The sequence below is a fragment of the Rousettus aegyptiacus genome, unplaced genomic scaffold (genome assembly GCF_014176215.1).
Source record: "Rousettus aegyptiacus isolate mRouAeg1 unplaced genomic scaffold, mRouAeg1.p scaffold_m13_p_18, whole genome shotgun sequence".
NCBI lineage: Eukaryota > Metazoa > Chordata > Mammalia > Chiroptera > Pteropodidae > Rousettus > Rousettus aegyptiacus.
The window spans coordinates 21886349-21910546 of record NW_023416293.1 but is presented as its reverse complement, the minus strand read 5'-3'; the positions used below and the strand labels follow the sequence as shown (position 1 = coordinate 21910546).

The window sequence follows — 24198 nt, the reverse complement described above, 5'->3', positions numbered from 1 at the left end:
AAATCAAGCAGGAATATTCGGGGAGTCCACTGTTGCAATTTTCCTCTGCCTTTTCATGGGAAATCTTACTGAGAGAGCAGCATTCGAGGCAGCCATGTGTACGCTTGGGTGAAGAAGATGAACAACTGCAGAGTCGGAATGTCAGGCTCTTAGGGCCAGACTGAGGGGAGCAAGAAGCCAGGGGGTGAAGATGCCATGCTACTATTACTCTGATTGGAGTGGAGAGTCTCTTACATCAGCCAATAAAGTAAAACTGCTGAGGATTCTGGAGATCAGCCCATCTTTAAATTTCTCACCCCAGACTGCTTTTGTGGATACATCCTTTTTTTCTTTAACCAGAATCATTTCTAGAATGATCTGCCACACATCAAAAAGTCCTCTCTTGTGCTCACTTGGGCAGCACATGTATTAAAATTCCAGTGATACAAAGAAGGTTAACATGGCCCCTGCATAGGAATAACATGCAAATTTGTGAAGCATTCCATATTTAAAAAATAAAAAAATTTTTTTAAACCCTCTCTCATGTTGGTTTAGATAGTCTTTCAGGTTGTTGAAGAGTAAGCGTCTGGACATTATCATGGAAGAGGTTACCATTCTTGAAACCTACATGTGATAGCAGAGCAGCTGTTCAGATGGCGACCCAGTTCTGAGAGCAGCCGTCGGTGTCTGGCAGCCTGTAAACCCGACGTGTACACGGCCAGTCGCTGTGTTCAGCACCTTGCCTCTGTGTTCTTAAGCCAGTAGAAATGTTCCTCAAGAAAGTAACTGAATAGCTATTGTGCTTTTCTTTATTATGTTTGCCCTGCCATTTGTGGCGCCCAGCATACCTGCTCGGTGGTGAATTAAATTAAAGAGGCAGTGCCCTCATCCATGACTTCTGCAGAGTAGATCCCACCAACATGTTTGGGCTTAAATTCAAGGTTTTATATAGTGTTTGGCCAAGGCTAAATTCTGTTCATAGATGGGAAATAACTGATTGTGATAGCAGGCAATATAATATTTTAAAAATATTTCATTTGCAGAGAACGTGCCTCTCCCTACAAATCATAACTCGTGGCAAGAAAATGCTATTTTAGGATAATTACTAGCACCTCTTTTGGTTGTAATAAAAACCAAGTTTTGAGTCATTCTTTAAGTGTACAGTTCCCAGACAAAGCCTGCCTCAAAAACAGATGAGAAGTTTAAAAGAACATAATTTTCATTTTGTGGCGTGGCCCCTTTTCAAATAAGGAAATCAAAGCTGTCTATTTTTATTATCTGTGGAACATAATTCAGAAGCAAAAACAATATCCAGAAGAGGTCTTCCAAGTAATGTTCTAGCACTTAAAAAAAATTTTCTGGAATGCTATTTTAAAAGATGCTTGTAGCCATTACTTTTCTTTGCACTAACCTGTGTGTGTGTGTGTGTGTGTGTTTGTAATTTTAAAAATTCTTTATTATGAAAAAGTTAAAACATGTGAAAAGTAAATGGAATATGCAATGATCCACCATGTATGTATCACCTAACTTCAACAATTATCAATTTATAGTCAATTTGGTTTCACTCAGTGGTCCCAAACCTTTTTTGACCCCAGAGACTGGTGCTCCTGTGAGAATCTACTGGCTGATGATCTCAGGTGGAGCTGAGGTGGTGGTGCTAGCTCTGGGGAGCAGCTGCAAATGTAGATGAAACTTCACTCGCTTGCCTGCCGTTCACCTCCTGCTGCGCGGCCTGGTTCCTAACAGGCCATAGACCAGTACTGGCCCACGGCCCAGGGGTTGGGAACCCCTGGTTTCACTTATACCCCTATGCGCTTGCCCTCTCCAATATTATTTTTAAAGAAAATCCTCAAAAGATATAATTTCATCAATATAAATTTCAGTATTCTCTCTCAAAGATCCCCTTTCAAAATAAGCATAATCAATTCCACCCTGAAAAATAATTATTATCATGCCCTAATGTCATCAAATACTCACTCTTTGTTCAAATGTCCAGTTAGTTCATATGTTATAAATGTTTCTATTTTGTTAGAGTTTATTTGAAGGAAGATGGAAAGAAATTCCAACCATTATAATGAGATAGTATCTCTTTAAGTCTTTATAATAGATTTCCCTCTAGTACTTTTTCCCCTTGAAATTTATTTATTGAAAAAACTAGATTTTTTGTCTTTGCCTTAGTAGTTCTGGCTACTATAATGCAATATAGACTGGGTAGCTTAAATAACAAACACTTATTTCTCACAGTCCTGCAGGCCGAGAGGTCTAGTAGATTTGGTGTCGAGTGATACCTCTTCCTGGCTTTCAGATAGCCGCCACCTGTTGTGTCCTCACCTGGCAGAAACAGAAAGGCGGGGGGAGGGGCTCCAGTTTTTTACTTTTCTTATAAGAGTGAATCTCATTTTTGGGGCTCCATTCTCAAGACCTAACTTAAGCCTAATTATCTCCGAAAGATCCCACCTCCAAATACCATTACATTGAAGATTAGGGCTTCAGTATATTAATTTTTTGAACACAAACATTTAGTCTATAACAATACTATAGAGTTTCTCCAAAGTTTGGATTTCCTCATTTTTATCCATTTAGTACAAGTTAACATGATCCCCTGTCCTACATTTCTTGCAGATTTGTAAATAGCTCTAGATGCCTGATCAATTTCAGGTTAGACTATTTTGGCACAGTCACTTTATAGCTATGTTCTACAAAGCAGAAGTACATAGTGTTTGGCTGTCTCTTTTTGTGATATTACCAGCCTTTGACAATAAATGTCTAGATGCATTAATTCAGAAAAAATTGTAAAATGTGACATTTATGGACATTTTCTCCATTATTAAAGAAAAACTTCCTCATTCGGCATAGACTTATTCAACGGTACAGTTCACACAGGAAATGAATGATTCTTTCCCTTAGCTTTCCAGTGATTAAAATAATGAGGTAGTTCTCTAGCAGGTGGATAAGTATTTTTTAAAGCATTGTAATGAGCTCATTGAATTAAACATATTTTGATACGTTTCAATCCTTTACAGTTATTATTTACAGTTATTCTATATTTAATTTCCATTGTGAGTTCTTTTGCCATGACCTTCTTTGCTATCCTCCTTTATAAGACAATCCAAGTCCATTTGTACATTGTTTTCCTCAGACATGGATTAATCCGTTGCTCCAAGCAGCACTTGGTCCATTATTTAGAATGGACTTTGCAGATCACAGTCTGGGTTCTGGTATTGTTCATTGCTATTGAATTAATATTATGAATAGACTTTTTAGTAGACAGATCTAGAATTAAAATACATTGTTATTTTATATTAACACTTCCAATTCAAAATCAGGACAGAATTCTTATAGGACTTGACATCTGTGTGTCTTTTTCCGTGTTAAGAATCCTGACTTGCCACTCCTTAACATCAATGTCTCTTCTGCCATCTTGATTTGCTGAATCTTATTTTCTAATAGATTATTCATTAATTGGTCATTAGAATAGTATTTCTTGAATTATTTCCTACTAAAAACAGTTTTACTGTGCTATTTATACTCAAAAGACAATTAGATTAGCTATAAATGTTTGGCTCACACTTTGTGTCTTTGATGTCTTAAAAATGGTATTCTATTATTTTCCAACATAGGATACTGTCTACATGTGTTATGATAGTAAGATTCTTTCCTTTATAGGGAACTTGAATTTTTTGCATGATGACCTAAATGTGTTTCTTTTTCCTAATTTTTAAACACAGTAGTTTTACTAGACTATGTCTCAGTGTTGATCATTGGCATGCACTTTCAACATGTAGATTCAAATATTTTTATTTAATTCAGAGAAATGTTCTTGAATCATATTATTAAATATGTGTTCTGTTTCATTGCTTTGGTTGTTTTTATAGGTGCTCACATAATACACATGAAATTTCTTGTCTTCTATTGTAACTTTTGCTTAAATCTTTTTTTCTTCAATATATGTTGTTATTTTCTTCAATATATATTATATTCTTTTTGCTTTTTAAAGGTTTCTTTCATTTTATCTACTGTTTCTGTTAAGAAATTCTGTTGTTTTATTAAATCTTCTGTTCTAGTTCGGTCTTCATATACAAAGTATTTTAAATTGTTATGTTTTTTACTAAATTCTATCACCTCATTTCTCAGTTTTTTCAAATTCTTAATTGTTTTATTACACTACCATTTTGTTAATTTATTTTAGCATATGTAAAATATTACCCAATAGTTTTTATCTATTTCATGGAAATATCTCTGGCCTGTTTTCATTGGCCTATAGAGTCATTATTCCTAGTTATTTTTTTTCCTTTTAATTATTTTGCTTAGGGTTTGATCACAATCTCTTTTGCTCCTCTTTTTCATTTCCTTTCTGTTCTTTCTGTCCTGCTGTATTTTTTTCTCTCTTTGTTTTTCTTATCTTTGTTCTTTATTAATTGAGATATAACTTATACAATAAAATGTGCAAATAAGTTCAAGAGTTACTACCATCCAAACATGATTTAAAACAGTTGTGTTGCCTCAGTTTATTTGCCCCTCACCTCTCTGAAAAGACAGTCATCATTCTGATTTCTGTCTACATAGATTAATTTTTATATACTTGGATTTCATATAAATGGGATCATATGGCTTATATAATTTTGAGTATAATGCTAGCTCTGTGTTTTTCACAGATGTTAGTTATCTAATTGTGTAAATTTACTTCTATTTCTAGCTTGTAGAGAATTTTTCCTCTTCGTAATATTGAATTTTCCTTTGTGTGTTTTTTTTTCAAATTCTTTTTCTGCATGTATTGAAATGATCATATGGTCTTCCTCCTTTACTCTTTTATTTGGCTAATTACATTGATTGTTTTTCAAATGTTAAAACAACTTTGTTGCATTAACTGGGTGAACACCACTTGCCCTACTCCTTGAGACCCCACCTCACCCAACTTGAGTTCTGCCCAAAGCTCTTTCAGCGGCTGAGCCTTAGGACAAGCTGCAGATGGTGGTAGGCCTTTCGCTAAGCAGACCCAAGCCTGGTATTGCTGGCAGCTGGGCATGGTTTGCAGTGTGGCTTCTCCATGTGCCTCCAGACCCAGAACAGGCAGTTACCAACCACAGATTGCTTTGTGGCTCCTATCAGGTAGCCCCTGGCTGGTCACAGGCAGCAGCCAATCTTGGCCTATACCTGAGTACCTCCCATGAGTCCCCAGTACCACCACACCTGGTGACTAGCTTCAGACCACAACAGAGAACCACCTGATTAGCCCCAAAAGTGGCACACCCAAAGACTGGTTTTGGCAGGCATCAAAGCCCCATTGCAGGGCTGAACTGCACTGTGGTCAGCCACCATGCAGCAGTTCCAACGTTGTGTTCATGACCATCTTCATAGACAGTCAGCCTGAAGGCCATCCCACCAATTGACATGCCAACAGCGATTAAGGCTCAACTGTCACAGGAGGGCACACAAAACCCTAGATCGCTTGGTTTAGGTGATCAGGGAGACTGCACCTCTGGGCTCCACAGGATACCTGCTACATACGGTCAACTGGCCAAGACAGGGAGATGCAGTAGATAATACATAGAAACAAACATAGAGAGGCAGATAAAGTGACAACCATGTCCCAAATGAAAACACCAGAAATAGAACAACAAGATGGAGATGAGCAATCTACCAGATACAGAGTTCAAAACAATGCCAATAAGGATACTCAAGGAACTTAGTAAGAACTTCAACTAAGAGATAGTAAGCATACAAAGGACATAGAAACTATAAAAAAAGAACAAGTCAGAAATGAAAAATACATTAGAAGGAGTCAACAGCAGATTAGATGAAGCAAAGGGTCAAATCACCGATTTGGAAGACAAGGAAACAGAACACCCACAATAGGAACAGAAAAAAGAAAAAAGCATTTTTAAAAATGAGGATAGCTTAAGGGACATCTGGAACAACCATAGTGGTGTGAAACTAGAAATTAGTTACAGGAAGAAACCTGAAAAACACAAAACATGGAGGCTGAATAGCATGCTACTAAACAGTGAATGGGTTAACAATGAGATTAAGGAATAAATCAAAAGATATCTTGAACAAATGAAAATGAAAACACTGACCCTGCATCTATGGGAATCAGCGAAAGGAGTCTTAAGAGGGAAATTCAGACCAAAATTGGGCCAACCTCAAAAAACAAGAAATATCTCGAATATGCAATATAACTTTACACCTAAAGGAACTAGAAAAGGAACAACAAACAAAGCCTAAAGTGCTTAGAAGGAAGGAAATAATAAAGATCAGAGCAGAAATAAAATAACATCTTTAAAAAAATACAAACAATCAATGAAACCAAGAGCTGGTTCTTTGAAAAGATAAATGAAATTAAAAAGCCCTTAATCAGACTTTTCAAAGAAAAAAGATAGGATCCAAATAAATGAAATTAGAAATGAAAGAGAAGTGACAACTGACACCAGAGAAATACAAAGTGTTATAAGAAAACACTACGAAAATTATATGCCAACAAATTGAACAACATGGAAGACATGGATACATTCCTAGAAACATACAATCTTCCTAGACTGAATCAAGAAGAAATAGAATATCTGAACAGACCGATAACTGTAAATGAAATTGATTTAGTAATCAAAAAAATTCACAACTAACAAATCCTGGACTAGATAGGTTCAGAGGGGTAAATTTCACCAAGCATTCAAAGAAGAATTAACACCTATCCTTCTCAAACTATTCTAGAACATTCAAGAGGCCAGCTTTACCCTGATTCCAAAACCAGAATAAGACATTACAAAGAAAACTATAGGCCAATATCCCTGATGAACATAGATGCAAAAATCCTCAACAAAATATTAGCAAACTGAATTCAGCAAGTAAAAATATCATACACCATGATCAAATGAGATTTAGTCTTAGGATGCAAGTCAGTATCTGCCAGTCAATCAACATGATACATAAATGAAATGAAGGGTAAAACGTGTATGATCATCATGGTGAATGACTGGCCTCTATTAAATTCCACAACAGTAGCACCTAACGCAGTAGGCAACCCACCATTTTTGTTCATTTGGTTCTCCCATTTATTTTAGCTCTTAAAGATGCTTCTTCACACTTATGATGTATCAATGGCATTTTTCAAAGTATTAGGCATCAAGTAATAATTCTGTAAATGAACCTCTGTCCTGACAATGACATGTAAAGCACATAAAATATGTCTGATTAAAACTAATGGTTCCTCCTATTGTAAAATAAATGGCAGTTACAAGAATCACATCCATCCCATGATTAAGAGAGAATAAGAAAAATAAATGGTGTGGTTAGGTGTATTCAAAGTAAGAATAAACAAACTAGGAATTTCCAAGTTGGGAAAATCTTAACAGAAACACTCTAATTATTAACTACTCTCAGCCATTAAACACACACACTATACAACTGTTCATATATTTTGTTTAAATCTACAAAACTGTTATTTCTCACCCTCAACTTTTTTACTATACCAAAAATCCGAACAAATTTCCCACTATAGAGCTTTTATATATATTGTTCCTCTGCCTAAAATTCATTTTCTACTCATCCACATACCCTCATTTCTTACATAGCTAAGTTTACTCCATTTTTCATGGTTTAAATTAAATAGCTCCTCAGAAAAGCCTTACTTGGCCACCAATCTTATTATTCAGTATTTCAGCACATGTTTTCTTCATATTATTTATGAAATATATAATCATGTGTTTCTTTACCTATAATTAATTGATTTATCTATTTAACTGTTTATTTTGTGTTACCCCATACTAAGTTATAGACTGTCAGAGTTTTGTTCACCAATTTTATAGTCAGTATTTAGGATAGAGTCTAGTCTTCTAGTAGGCTCTGAATAAGTATTAAATGAACAAAACAGTGAATCTGATTTTATATGGTATGCTATATTATTCATCAGAGATGTAAAATAACCTCTTCATTTATAGGAGGAATAACATTTGATTCATTGTAACATACTTTACTCATAAAATCCCAGTTCTTTGTAAGTACAGCCTGCCATCTGCTTTTATAGGACTACTCACCAAGAAATATTTGGAAACAAAATATCCTCATCAAAGGTCTATTCATATGTTACCCTTGTTCAGTTCAGTGCGACTTGCTTGGCCTTTGTTCATTGTGTTCAGGCCTCTTAAAGAGAACTGAGAAAACATGAAAGTGAAATATATTTCACAATGGCAGGAACAAGTTTTTATATATTTAATTAATAAAAATCATATGTATATATGTCAACTCAATTTTACAAAAGTTAGATCAAGAAGAATTGTCTTATTGAGTTTTACAAGTACGTTAAAGAAATCTGTAACATGATTTTTTTCTCAGTAGGTTTTATTTACTTTGTGCTGAATTTTAATTATTTGATCTCTGCAATTAATTGGAAAAGGCATTCAATTTTAAGTAATTAAAACAGCATCAATTATGATGCATTACTTATTTATGTTACTGGTGAAATATCTGAATTCACATTATTTTCTCATCATTATAAATTAAATTAATTTAATTACACTAACTGAGTTAATAGCAGAATAATTTGGGAAGTATTTTTGATGCTGTAGAAGAACTCACTCTGAAGACCAACAAGATTTCTGTCACAGTATATATTCAAAACTTTATAGATATATCTCATTTAGGTTTTTCATAGCTATCTATCATCTGTCTTTTCCTATATTTTTATTTTATGATTATGTTTTCATATGTCCTACAGCCACTCTTGTCAATATTATTTTTTCAGAAGAAAACCACAGCTCAAGCAATCATTTAAAATAAGTGACGTACTTAATAGAAATCATATTTTTCCACTGAAAACTCATCCTAAAAATTTTTGAATTTACTTTATAAAATATTATAGTAAAATGTTATGTGTAAAATAATATGCATGTTAAAAAGAAAAAAATAAACCATTAACTACACTATTAACTTAAAATTAAAATGACTCAGACCCACCTCCTGTAACATTCACCTGATTTAACATTTAAGTTTCTATTTTTGTTCTTCTGGTTATTTTCAATGGAATTCCAAAATATATTGTTTTATTTTTCCTTCTTGATTTATCAAACTTTAGACTATTTATATTTGTTTTCTTTTCTGAAATACGAGGACTTTTGTCTTAGGGCATTTTTTTTTTAACCATTACCACCCTTTTCTTATTAAGATACTTTCAGTTTTTTATATGTCTATCTTTTAATTTAGAATAACACGTAAATCTCTTTTTTTCTCTCTAAATAAAGACAGACAACTCCCCATGGAAGGTTTTAAAAAAACACCCCTATATTTACCTACTTAAAATTCTCCCAATTCTACATTCCAACTGAAGTTCGATTCATGTTTATCAAATTCAGTTTGTCCTCTATTAAAAATTAAAATATCTTTTTTTTATCACATGTTGGATCTAATATTGAAACAAAAAGAGCATTTATATTCATGTAAATATATTTGTTACAGAGCTAGACAATGCATAGAGAAGAAAAAGTATAGGGAAACATAAGCATAAGACCTAATTTTAGCACACAAACTGAAATTTTTAAAAAGAACAACAGTCTTCTAGCTTTAGGTTTAATGTATCCTATTTTCTTTTTTTTAAATCACTTCATTGAGGTATGATTGACATACAAAAAGCTGTACATATTTAATGGATAAAGCTTGGTAAGTTTGGAGGTAAGTATACCCTTGTCAAATTATCACCATAATCAATGCCATAAACTTATCCATCACCTTTAAGTTTCTTTTCATCCTCTGTATTTATTTTAAAAATAAACTTCAAATTTTCTTATACTAAAGAAGTATATGATCATATCAATAGATGCAGAAAAATCACTTGACAAAATCCAGCATCTATGTATGATTTGAAAAAAACTCAGCAAAGTGGGAATAGAGGGAACATACCTCACCATAATAAAGGCCATATATGACAAACCCATAGCTAACATCATACTCAATAAGGAAAAGCTAAAAATGTTTTCCTTAGGATCAGGAACAAGACAGAGGATTTCCAATTATGCCACTTAATTCGACATAGTATTGGAAGTCTTTACCATAGCAGTCTGACCAAAAAAAGGAAATAAAAGCCATCCAAATTAGAAAGGAAGAAGTAAAACTACCATTATTTGCAGATAACATGACTGTATATAGAAAACCCTAGAGATTCCATCACAAAACTATTAGAACTGATAAATGAATTCAGCAAAGTAGCAGGATACAAAATTAATATTCAGAATTTAGTAGTTACATTTTTATACACTATAATGAACTATCAGAAAGAGAAATTTAGAAAACAATTTCATTTACAAGTACATTTGAAAAATAAGTAAAATGCCTACATTTTTGTTTTACACTTTTGTTTTTCTAATACAGGATTTTAAAGCTCTAAATTTCTCTCTAATCCATCTAAAGATAAAGATACTGCCCCATCTGGTTCCATAATTTGAAATTTTATGTTTTCATTTTCATTCAGTTTGAAATATTTTCTAATTTTTTATTACTTTTTTGACTCATGGTTACTAATAATAGTTTTACTTAATTTTCAAATTGGAGATTTTCTAGATATGTTATTTTTATTTCATACTTTGGAGTCCCTGTGGTCGGAGAATATAGTCTAGGTAATTTCAGTCCTTTGAAATTTATTGAGACTTGTTTCGTGACTCAGCATGCAGCCAGTGTTGGTGAATGTTTTCATGTACTTTTATGTGTTCTACTGTTTTGATTACAATGCTTTGTAAATTAGGTCAATTTTTTTCTGCTTCTGTCAATTACTGAGAAAATGACATTTCGCTTTATATTTTTTTAAGCACTTTTATTATACTCACACATTTAGGATTGTTATATATTCCTAAAAATTTCATTTTTATCATTATAAAATGATTCTGATAATTTTTTTTTTAGATGAGGCAACCCTTGGTTGACCTCACATATTACAAGGACCTTGTCAACTTACAATCCCTTATTTTTTTTATTTTTTATGCCTACACCACCTAGTCTTTCTAAGGTGGTCTCCCATCCAAGTACTAACCAGACGTGACCCAGCTTAGCTTCGCTTCTGAGATCAGACAGGATAGGGCTTGTTCAGGGTAACATAGCCGTAGACTGATAATATTCTTTTTCTTGAAGCCTGGTCTGATAATAAATAAAACCACATCAACTTTGCTATGATTAGTGTTTGAATGGCATGCATTTTTCCACTGCAGTCTTTTGATCTTTCTTATTTTTTACATGAAATTAGTTTTATTGAACTTTCTTAGAAGGCAGTAATGAATGAGGATAGCTTTTTAGTTTTCCTGTTTAGGAGCTTCCTCTTTTGCTGCTTGTGCATAATGATTAAAAAATGACCTGTCTACAATTTTCTCCCCTCCAGTATATCTGCATTTTGTCCTTGCATTTATCCTGCACAATTCGAATTCTACTCCTAGCATCTTCTCTCAATATAGAACTGTGCCTTAAGAGCGAGTTTCTCTTGGTTAGTAAAAGTTCATGCATCGCAGACTGCTCTGAGCCCTTTCAGAACTTACTGTGGATCTTCTCTTCCATGAATTCAGGTGTGCAAAAACCCCTTCCAGCTACAGCAGTGGTTCTCAGATTGGCTCCTACACTTTTCAGAACTACTGTTTGTGTTTCAGGAAACTCCAGTTTGTAGGGGAGTCCCCTGCTATTTCCCTCTGCCTCTTCCTATACAAATGATTTTACCCATTACTTTTGTGCTATCAGTGGTTTGCCTCACCTGTTTGCATTTTGAGGTTTATGGGAATATTGAAAACAGTGGTTTTTTAAGGTACTTTGATTGTGAGCTTTGATTTTAACATCTTAGTTGCTCTCTCTACATGTGGGGATTCAGGGGAGTTCCAAAACAATTCTACTGCTGAAGTCATGTTTTCAGAACTCTGTGGCTACTCTTGTTTCCTGTTGATGTTTGTAGTGATAAAAATGTGATGCTTATCTTTTACAGAAAGAGCCTTTTAACAATCCAGATTAGAGGGTTCTCTGGAGTTGTGTCTTATTGTGACTATTGCATTTCTTTAGTGTTATAACTATTGTTCTTTTTTACTGCTGGCTCCTAGTGTGGCATGGTTATTTCAAGAGAGTCTCAGAATAGCCTGTGTAGTAAGGAAGGTCCCGGATAAGACATCTGTCCTCTTTAGTGATCCTGTATTGCTCTATGGTGTATGGGACTCTCCTGGTTTCTGATTTAGATAATTCAGAAGGGGTGGAACCTCTTCCTACCATCTGTCACCAAAATGGGTATCTTTCATATCATATAAGTGAATTAGCTGAATGCCAACTAATGCCGGACAGGATTATATAACTGAAAATGCTTTTGTAATACACGGCACTTTGATAAATTGTAGAAATTACTGCCCTATCATTTTCTTGATTATTTTTGAAAACTATTTATACTTTATTTTGGGAATGGGGTGGTTGAACACAGTTGGGACAGCATTCATGATCCTCAGATAATTCTTTACTCTCCTGTTACACTCTTAGGTGACACTCGTTTTTTTCTTTTTCTAACCACAGCCACTTCCAAAGAAATGCGGACATAGATATTCTTTATTAAGAATCACACTATCAGTCATTTCCACACATTGGCTTTAATAAATCAATGAGTCATTTATAGGACACTAATTTGTCTCACAAATGTATAAAGTTTTGCACAAAGAGCACCTTTAGTGAAAAATGCTTGCCTCTTATAAAGTTAATACATATATTGCTATTTTAGTTTATAATTTGCAAAGTGCTTTTCATTTACTCTTCATAACAACCTTATAAAGCAGGCATAGCCTCCACTTTACAGATGAAGAAACTTAAGCTCAAAGTTGTTACCTTCTTAAAGCTATGTGGGCAATTTATAAAAAAGCCGAGAAAATTTAATAGAGTAACTATTACTATTACCAGAGCCTCTCTGCATGCCAGTAACGCAAAAATATTTAGAGGGAAATTGTTCACATGAGTATTTATAAATAAGCCCCAATTGAATTAGTTACAATTTAGAGACTTTTTTAAGGAAATATATATTTATATCTCTTTAATGTATAATATACAATAAATGTAATGTAAAATAACATGCAATATAAAATAAATTCGTCTTGTGTTAAAACATTCAATAAACACTGTGAAAATTTATTTTTTTCCATTGAACTTCAAAACAGTTGTTTATGATGATCTAGTTTACAGATGAAAAAGCTGGGTCCCAATGATGTTAAATAATTTGCTCATATAGCTAGTCAAAGAGTCAGGACGTAGTGTCCTATGTCTTCTTATTCTAAGTCCTATATTTTTTCCTTTACACCATTCCACCTTGTGATGGAACTTTCAAAATGTTTTAAGATGGCCGAATTAATGAACCAGACATATTTAGATATGTCTGTCCAAAAGGAATAGATTGATCTGTAATAATCAGTTTTATGAAGCATAGATACCAGAGAAATGATGAAAAAGAATAAATGGATAGTCAAAGGATTTCTGACCTAATTTCAGCCATACAGATCATAAATAGTCTTCGGGCATATAAAGAGAATGACTGGTTTTTCCAGGAGGGAAGTATGAGTGTACTTTATCATTTTTAATAAAATATGACCCAGATATGTTTTAGACTATACTCTCTGCCGTCTACTCTCCCGGCAGTCTTCACATCATCAAAATATTCTGCGGACACGTTCTGATGTCATTACCATAGCTTGTGGCATGTTACCTACTTCACAGCCTAACTCTCAGGATTGACTAGAGAGTGTCATTTTTCCTACTAAGCTAAGAAGAGAGAAATATATTATTTTCTTAAGTCACACGTTTGATCAAATCAGTGCTTTTATTTCTCTCCAGAAAAAGCTGGTTTCACTGGGAATCTTGCTGCTCAGAGACAGCCATAAGGCAAGAGTTAAAACAGAGCAGATGAGCCACGTGTGGGGACACACAGTCAGGGTGCCTGGGGTTCTTTATGTTATGTGTGACGGTCAAGTCTCCTTTACCTTCTGAGCAGATTCTCCCTCTACATCTCATTTTGTAATGCTCATCTCAAAGAGATGTTTTTCATACTTTTTTCATAGTAGGAATTTGAAATCAGCTATATGACAAGCTGAATATATAGCAAAATATGAAAGTGTACATCTGTGTGTACATATATTTTTAATCAAACAGCATAATATGGAAAAATCAAGTTGCCTTAGAAATTTTTAGTTCAGAGTACAGCAAAATTGAGCAGAAATCATGCTGACTTAGGTCCTTTTCAGGGCATTCATTGTTCATGAGGATGGACGACTTTTGTTAAGTCTTAGATCTATCATTTACTACTTATACGATCTTTGTCAAATGATCATTTTTAAAACTCTTCTGAGCTTTATGTAGTCATAATATGAATCAGCCACCGAGTAGCACGTTCTGAAGACTGTCGATTTGCTGTCACACTACTGGCTGCCATATTGGTCTCCACTGAACAATATCGCCATGATCTCTGATAGGACACTGTCAGCATATTTCAGGACATTTACTTTCTTTCTCTTGGCAATATAGGAAGCTAAATAGTATAAAAGCAATAGAATAGACATCTAGAATACATATACTAGTTTGGGGACAAATGGCTGATATTTCATTTCTTTAGAGTGTAGAAAGAAAGTACAGACCCACCACTCTCAGTAGGCTCAGCATCGCTACAACTTCATTTCTGAAATATGTTGGACACATAGTGATTAATTTTGAAAATGAAATTGAACCAGGGAGAGATCTTAGTATACAGAATAGTAGCTGACACTGCTACTATCTGTATCCAAAACTCTAACATGAAACTGTAAGAGAACTACTGTGGGTGCCTGAAGAGTTTGCATCCTCTTGGTAATAATTACTGTGCACGAATGAAATCAGCATTTGGATGAAGAAGGAAATCTCATATTGGAAAGTAATCATAGCTTTTATGCTCTGTTGTGTGTGTGTGTGTGTGCTTTGACAGCTTTTTGGAGACTACAGCTTATTTCTTCATGAAACCAAAACTTGGAGAGAAGGAGGTGTCCCCAAATGTTTTTTTCAGTATCTGGCATGAATTCAGCTCTGACTTTAAAGACTTTTGGAAGAAAGAGAACAAACTTATTCTACAAGAGAGGTAGGATTTTTTCATTTGCACAATGGCATTTTAAAATTGATGTTTTATTAGGTGTGATACCACTAGGATTGCCAACTTTTATAGCCTGAATGAAAAATTAGATGGCTCACAACCTAGGGTATCATGTCTTCAAGGGAGTGCTGAAATTTGGCAAAATTTGGAGTTTGAGTAAAAAGAGTCAGCGTAGAGGCTGTGATGCTGCAGAGAGTAGCTGGGATGGTGGTTTGCCAGGACCACTGTCTGGTACCACAACTTCTGTGATGAGAGGAGCAACGCTGCTGAGATGATAAACGCACTCACCTCAAAAGACAGAGCAAAGACTGTCAAGGTAAGAAGAATCAGTTTTTGTTTTTGCTCAGTTCCTGGAATATTGTCAAAATTTCACTGTTTGTATAAAAACTCCAGATGTCACCAAGAAACAGCTAATCAATGCTTTTTTAAAAAAAATCTTTCATGGTTCTCATAGAACTCTATTACATTTCCTAAAGTGAATCTTTTCAAGAATGAAGGGAAATTTCTCCTCTTAAGTGTATGAAATAAAGTCTCTGTCACTACGATTATGCAATTCCAAAAGGGCATATTAAATATTAATTCAGGAAGAAATCTAGCCCTCCCAGGATAGCATCCCCCCAAATACCCAGGTCTGGTAGGAGAATGAAAAAAAGAAACAAAATCTACACTGTAAACCAGACACTAATACTGAAACCACTTAGTTTACTTCCCAGCATCCTTGCACTAATAATGACTTTGCTTTAGACTTTTAGAAAACTTTCATCCTAAGGACTTTGTTCATCATACTACAAAACTCCACAGTTTTCTGCTCATTATCTTCATTTCAGTCTTGCTTACATACACACCCAGGATCGTCCACCTAATTTTCATTTGTAAGTAGATGCTGATACATCCTTAAATCAGGTGCAATTAATTGCTAAGATTTATGGAGCATGTACACTATGTCTGACTTATGCTAACTCATATAATTATTTAGATTCCATACCTGTATCATAGAGGAAACTAGGAAAGTACTTTAAACATCACTCTAAAGATAACGAGCTTATTCTACTTGAAAATACATCATTAGAGGTTAACATAAAAGACGATTTTAGTCAAAAGTCCATGCAGGTGAGATAAATTAGCACATTTGAATTGTTATTCATTTACTTCAGACTTAGCCATATATTATGAACGTTTTATCAAACAAGGCTTGCTCAGTTTGGAAGACTGTAAATAGGAGGAACCTATTTTTTCACCTCAGCACATCACATACAACGTTCCTTCATCACCCTCATATGCTTCTTTTTATCCAAAATCTAAACTCGTTCCCCTAGAAAAGGACCTGAAAGTCACATAAGGTACCAAACCGGGTTAGTATTTCACCTTCCATCGTCATTTGCGTGATATCTGCAATTGGAGTCCTAAGGAGAGTGGAACTGGTGAGGTACAGGCATCACCGAGATGAAACAGGTGAAGCTGTAGTTGGAGGAACTGCTCCTATCAGGCAAGTGAGTGTTGCAGCGGAAGGCTGTCGTCCTGTGGGCGGGGGCATAGGTAGACCTCTAATTATAACTCTATTGCATATGCCAGTACACTGGCTGGTGAGATGCCATCTTGGAGGAAACGTTGAAATTGATGAATTCACATGCGTAGTTCACATCTAGCCTGTGCTCCATAAGAGGCAGTTGTGTTTCTAAGTCACAATATGGCTTAACGATGTAATATCTGTGATGTATTATATGTTTGACATGACCAGAACTTGCTTTTCTTCACTCTCTAAATATCTCATAAAATCAAATATCCTTTTTTAAAACTTTATCCTGTGTTGTCATGTCCTAGAAATATCCTGTGGGCTTTTTGAGTCACACTTGGTGACTTGACTCTCATTTTGGGAGTGTTGTGAACTGGCAGATTACAAGTTCTCTCCACTGCAGAACTCTCATTTTTCTAAATCATTTGCTTTTAATAAAGGGCTAAGGAGGCACACATGGCAGGTGAGAGAGTACTTCTTTGCCCTTTGACTTTTGAAATATGTTATTTCTCTCCACAAATAGGATACTTTTAAGAGCAAGACTATTGTCCTGAATTGTTTGTCCCTTTCCTTACTGCGGGACCAGCTACACAATTTCCAGAAAACAGTGCAAAATGAAAATGCTGGGCCCCTTGTTCAAAAATTGCTAACAAGTTCAAGATGACAGATCATTAAATCAAGTGCAAGGGCCTAAGAGCTGGCTGGCATGTGTGCCTGCACGAGCACACCTATGGAGCCAGCCTTGCCTTAGCATAAGCTTCATACCATATTTTCTATAGTTAGCTGGAAGGACAGATGTGTCTAGAACGCTCTGAGTGTCCTGGGACATGGGCGGGAAGCAGGGGTGTGGTCAGTTACAGGCATTGAACCTCTGGTACCGTTGGTGTCAGTGTGAGTTGAACCTCAGGCAGCACTTTAGATGCTAAAATGGGATGTTGTTCCCCAATGCAATTGTTCCCTCCTCTCTATTCCTTTAATATTTACTATGCATATTTTGTTTAATAGTTAATCCTGTGCTGTGTAATATGTCTGTTTCTATTTTATACCATAACTTTTTTTTTTTTATGTTTGCATTTGGTTTTTATTTGCCAATGTCTTCACTTCTGGTATAGTTCTTACCCTACTAAGCCACCAGCGCCTTTCCATTCTTAATGGCTCCATAAATATCTGCTTATTTGACTTGTTACATCGCTGTATTTGACACAGACATGAAAATAAGAATTAAGACTAGTAAAGTAATAAACACATTTTCTTACATAACTTAAGTTTATCATTGTTATTTATTTATATTCAATTATCATTAAATTATCATGGTAATAAAAACCCTTTGATGGTCATAAAACCCTACTTCAAATATCTTAAGCAAAAAGATTTTATTTGTTTAGACAGTCAAACCACATAAGGGCAGGGTAGAACTTGCTTGTGGCTTGCCTAAAAACAGAAATTCTAACAGCAGGCTCTAGGGGTAGTCAGGTATTTTTCTGCCTCTCTCTCACTGTCTTTCTCAGTACCCTCTCTCCTGCTCCTTCTCTCTCTCTCTCTCTCTCTCTCTCTCTCTCTCTCTCTCTCTCTCTCTCTCATCTCTATCTCATCTCTATCTCTATCTCTATCTCTATCTCTATCTCTATCTCTATCTCTATCTGTCTATCTCTGTCTTCCCTCTTTCTCTCTTCTCTCTACCCAAGCCAGGGTATTCCTTTAAGGGCAGACCCTTGCCACAGACATGGCTTATGTTCTCACAACTCAGAAGGAGAGAACATGCTCCATCAACTAGAAAATTCCAAGGAGTAACTCCAGATGAGTCATGCCCATCTTTGAATCAGCCACAGTGGCCTGAGGCATGGGATATGATGATGATTAGCTCACCAGTTCAGCCAGAGAGGACAGTTGTCATGATTGACAGTTCCTCTTCAGTGTAACTGGAGTTCAGGAAGAGCACTTTCCCCAAAAATGTAAACAATGATCTATTACCCTTAACTTATTGAGCTTTTAAAAATAACCTGTATAATTAGCAAAATGTCTTAGCATGGTAGAAATAACCTGAACAATGATTTAATTGTGGAGCGAAATTTCCCTTTCTGTTCAAGTTTATGTGCCCTAATTTGAAATTTATAAATTGAATATCTTTAAGCTTATAAATATTATGTAAATTTTTCTTACCCTAGTCTTTCTAATTGGTGTTCGATTATAGATTTGTACTAACATTATATTTTCTGCTTTCGTCCTAGTGACTCAGATGGGTTAGTAGATGCATTTATTGAAATAGTAAATTTCTAAACATCCATGTTGAAAAGGTCTGCTGTCTTTCTAATTGATGTGGTTTGGAAAACACAAGGATTGTTGAGTTAGGTCTTCCACTTATGAGCTCTAGTCATAAAAAGTGATAGTTTCCTAACCTGCAAAATGGAGATGGTAATACACTCTTGCAGTATTATTTTTAGAGTATATAGCAGTGCCTCTATGGTATTTCTCCATCATTTAACATAAGTGATATCTTTGTTATGACTTCATACAAGGCGATATAACATATTAATAAAACATGTTAAGCATCATAAGAACATAGTCTCTAAATTACTATATTATTATGAGTCAGTTACTTTCTTGGTTAGGTAAAATGTCTTAATTCTGATTCTGAAGGTAAATTTATTTGAAAACAATGCTGCCTATCTCTCCATATTTTTCATTATTATTATGCTATATGAAGGAACTCTTGACACTTTAGACTGTCGACCCATTGGTTTTGTCATGAATCAGAAAAAGTGTGTTTTTTCCCCCATATACTTGTACTAAGCATACGTAATTACTAACAAAAATTCTCCTCTGAAAAGAAATCTAAACTTGTCGTCGCTGAACAACACAAACATATGAAACATAAGTTTTTTAAAAAGTTCAGCTTGACTGTATCCAGAAGATGAGGGGATAAACTAACGCTTAGTCCACCAGCATGTAAGGAAATGGGTGCCCCTCATCTCTAGCGTCCGTGTCACTGAGCCAGTAACAAGGCCCTGTGGAGCTAGGACAGCAGGAGCTGTGTGACTTAGAGGAGAGGTTGAGGATGCACGTGCTTTTAGATCCTGATGAAGGGATTTTGGTCCTGGGAGAACCCAGAACAGCTTTACTTCTCACTTTTGCCCTGTTGTAAACTGAACTCAGTTTTTACGCAGTCTTCAGCACTATAACTATGTGAATTTATTTGTGACTATTTGCTCATTCCATATTGACTGTTTACTAGGCACGGGAGACATTCAAGCTTATTTTATGAAGTTTCTGTCTTCCTTGAACTAACAGGCTAGCACTAGTGTGTGGTGTAATGTGCAGTAGGAGAAACTGGCCGGGGGATAATTCCACCCGGAGGACTTTTGATGAGGAGCTTGGAAGTTGCAGAAGGATTTTCACAGGCAGTCCAGAGATCGAAGGGTGTTCTAGACAAGAAAATCTGGCTCTGGCAGCCGGTCCTCACATCTCATGGTGTGTAGTATGTCCTATCATAATTTCCCTTTTTGTTGGCTTATGACATTTTAATTTATTAGATCAATTGTGACATTAATAAAGTTAATGCTTAAAGCAACATCTAACTTAATTTACTGATTTATTTTACTTTGAGACAGGTAGTCTTCGATGAACCGGAAGAAAGGCTAGCTGCTCCTCTAATTGCACAAACATGTGGTAATCAAGTCTCATTTCAGCCCAGCTGAAATTTGTAATTAGAGGAAAGAATTTGAATGCTTGGCTTTAGAAGGTCACACCTTCAATCGGAGAGCACCTCATGCCATGTTAACATTCCCATGTCCAAAATTTATATGCACCATGAGCCAGTGTATTCAGATCTAAGTGTGGTGTTATCACAGTAGAGGAGAGCAACCACTTTCAAAGCAATTGAAAATACATCTGAAGAACAAGTGTAAGGGAAGGAGGTTTATTATTATGTATTAATGTATTTGTTGGGTACCTAAGAGAGGGATTGCCTTATGCACTGCTACTAAGCATTGTTCATTGCATCAATAAACAAATTTGGCCAGCCATTTACCCCTTTAGTTCAGTCACCAATTTCTGAAGAAACAACCCATAAAGAAACCCTTTTCCTAGTTCTAACTCCCCATAGCTTAAACTTTGGAAAGAAAATTGGCAAACAAGATAGAATAGCAGCTAATGGTACCTGAGAATGTGTAGGAAATATGATCTACACTCATTAAAAGAGTAATTAATATGTATTAAAGCATAATAGGTAATTATTTATTAACTCATTCAACAATTATTTATGCCCTGCTATGTGCCAAGCAAATTTCCTGTCCATGTGAATCTTACTCTCTAGTGAGAGAAGCAGACAACAAAAAAGTAAACAAACACATTTCTAAATCATGGGTTGAAATCAGTACTATGAGAAAAATATACAGCCATTTTTACAGAAAAAGAAACAGAAGAGGTTCACTTACAAAGTGTGGTCAGAGGAGGCCTTTCTGAAGAAGCAACATTTACATTGACACCTAAAGAATTCTAGGGTGCAGCCATGTGAAGAGGCAGGGCGGTGAGGGGGCAGTGTGGTCTGTAAGCCCACCAGGAAAAGGTGTAGGAAGTACAAGACAACATGGCAGAAAAGATGGAGCGCATTCCAAAAAAGATGGTGGTCATGAGATGAGTTCAATGAAATAAGCAGGGGCCTGATCAATCAGGCCTTTAGTGGTTACTGTAAGAAATTGATTTTTATCATATATGCAATGGAAAGTCATCAAAGGGGTTTTCAAAAAGGGAATAGCCTAGCGTGATTCAGCTAATCAAAAGATGGTTGTCTCAAGTGGGTAGTAAATTGGACAAGTTATTTTATTGAGAAACAAGTTGGGAACTTACTGTAGTGGCTCTGGACTGGGGTGAAGGCAGTATAGAGGACAGGGAGTGGGTGTGTTGGCTATAGACTTTGGAGGTATACCTACACGAACTTGCTGTTCACAGGTTCCTGGCTGGATCAGTTTTAGAAGTCAGAAAATTCAAACTCTCAGCTTAGATGCCGACAACTTTAAGTTAACAAGGATGTTAGAGACCAAGAAAGTGAACTTCCTTTTTTTCTCCTAAAACGATTTGCAAAGACCCAAGTTTAGGGAAAGATCTGAAACTTTGGATATGAGGAAATTCACTTTCTAAAACTTAGTTCTCCAAGAATGATGTAAAATCCTAAAGTGAAAATCTGATGGAAAAGATCTTTGCATTTGTGTCTTTATCTTCCCATATTCTAAGAGATGTTTTTTAAACTTAGGAAAATCCTTCCTCAAAAGCCTCATGTTCAGAAATGAAAGAAACATCCTTAGAGATTCTGGTTCAAGCTCCTCAAAAGAGAATTGGGACCAAGAGCCAAGAATATAATTTGTCCAAGATATTTTTGCTTTGAAAAGTATGTAAACATTGTTGTACCTTCTAGTGAGTTTGTAGAGGCTCGTAAAGGTTATCTGAGCAGTTATTAATTTCCCTTCAGCATTTGTTGAAAATGTTTTTCGATAACTTAACAAAGTTTATAGTAAAACCATCTTGGATCAAAATATACTTCATGAAGTAAAGATATTTAAAATTACCCAATTGAAAATAATATTATGTAGCTTATATGGACTGAGAACAAATTTCTATTCAAGCTGTTCCTTTGTAAGCAAGATGTTATTTTCAAAGGGTCAGTTTCAGTTTCTTTAGGATACTCTCAAATAATATAATGGTTATAACTGGAGGAGGACCAGATCTGTTCAACTTGTATAATACCAAATTAACAAATTCTTAGGTCTGTGGACTTTTGCTGGAGCCTGGATTTTTAAAACAGTGAAAAATGTACCAAGTCAGAGGCTCCCCACAGTTCATCCCCACCCCGGGATTCTCCATGCTGATTCTGACCCCTTCGGGCAGATGAATTCCACCAGGGTGAATCCTTCCTCCTGCTCTGCTTCAAGATTTCTCTCTCAGACCACACCCTATTCCCATGAGTGGGAGTGAAGCTTTAAAGAAATGGAAAATGTTTTTTCTATACTAAAAATTGGAGATCCAAGGGCAAACGATGAATAGTCAGAGATGAGTTATGACGGATAAGGATGGAAGAGATTGTTTCTGCAGTGTTTTAGATCTTGGTGTCCAAAACATGTTTGAAGCTAATGGCAAACATTAAACTAAGATATGTTAGTCTCTTTTATTTGGCAAAGAGCAATTAGCTTACTTGATTTTGCCTGCTGAAGTTTGGTTAAGATTTAGAAGCAACTGATAACTCACTTGAGTTTGATAATTCAGTGTTAAAAGGGATCATTTGTGAGAGTGTGTGCTGAGTGTGTATGTGTAGTGCTGGTAGGGGTGTGTGGAGGGAACCAAGAATACAGATCAGTACTGAGGCATTTTAAGAATATATATTTCAGTATAGGACATAAAAAGGGAATAAGGTTATTTTTGTGAGTATTGGGGTGGGGGCAGGGGAATAGCCTTAAGAAAGTCGAATGGCCAATAAACACCTAAAAAGATGCTCTACCTCATTAGCCACCATGGAAATGCAAATCAGAACCACAATGAGATACAGTACACACACACTAGGATGGATGGCTGTATACTCAGAACTGCTTAATGATGGGTATACATTCTGAAAAATGCATTGTTAGGTGATTTTGTCATTGTGTGAATATCATAGAGGCATTTACACAGACCTGGATGGCATAGCCTCCTGCACACATAGGCTACATGGTCTCGCCTATTGCTTGTAGGCTACAAACCTGTACAGCATGTTACTGTACAAAAAAACACAGGATTAAATCAAGCACAAGAGAAAATGATGCGATCAAGAGATGCAATAAACAGTATGTGTGAGGCTCCTCCCAGCATGACACAGCATACTGTTTACAGCAATTTTTTTTATAAGAAGAAAGAGTATACTCTAAAATAATAATTAAAAGCATAGTATAGTATATCCATAAACCAGTAACATAGTTGTTTATTATCATTGTCAAGTGTTATGCACCGTACATATTGTATGTGCTACACTTCTGTACGGCTGGCAGTGCAGTAGCTTTCTTTACACCATCATTGCCACAAACATGTGAATAATGCACTGGATTACAATGCCACGAGGCTGTAGGAATTTTTCAGCTCCTTTATAATCTATGGGACCACCATTGTGGTTCATGATGGTAATAAAAAAGCCAATAACAAATGTGAAAGGAGGTGAGCAGAATGTGTGGTCCTCTCACATGGAAAATGTGTCGTCCTCTCACACACTACTTGTGGGAATGTAGAGCAGCCACTTTGGAAATCAGTTGGTCCTTTCCTCAAGGGTCAAACCTAGAGTGACTGAGGCATCCAGCAGTTCCCTTCTAGGTGTATACTGAAGAGAAGTGAAATATGTCCACACAAATGTTTGTACACATATGTTTATAACAGCATTATTTATAATATCCAAAAAATTGGAACAACTCAAATGTCCATCATATGATGATGAGTGGATAAATAAAATGCGGCATATCCATACAATGGAATAGGGTTTGGCAATTAAAAAAAAAAAAAAAAAAAAAAAAAAAAAACCTCATACTACTCAGTAACAAAAAGCAAGCAATCCAACTAAAAAAATAGGCAGAGGACCTGAACAGACCCTTCTCCTAAGAAG

At 35.5% G+C, this 24198-nt stretch overlaps 1 protein-coding gene and 1 non-coding gene across 5 annotated transcripts in view; both read left to right on the top strand.

The window, feature by feature from the left end:
- Positions 1–24198, top strand: part of FMN2 (formin 2) — a 371091-nt gene that overhangs the window by 323835 nt on the left and 23058 nt on the right. Inside the window, exons 16-17 of one of the 4 annotated variants that reach the window (XR_004955481.1) lie at positions 14912–15061; positions 15196–15389. The exons of 1 other annotated variant lie outside the window; for it this stretch is intronic. Coding sequence is in view for 2 of the 3 variants with exons in the window: in XM_036235635.1 (XP_036091528.1) it covers positions 14912–15061; positions 15196–15205 (160 nt within the window). In the remaining variant the exon portion in view is untranslated. Of the gene's footprint in view, positions 1–14911; positions 15062–15195; positions 18110–24198 lie in introns of those variants that run through there. 2 more of the 4 variants (XM_036235635.1, XM_016129861.2) reach the window with 2 other exon arrangements.
- On the top strand, positions 385–491 carry LOC118613497. Its single transcript, XR_004955503.1, has one exon. It is a non-coding gene; the product is annotated as a U6 spliceosomal RNA (small nuclear RNA).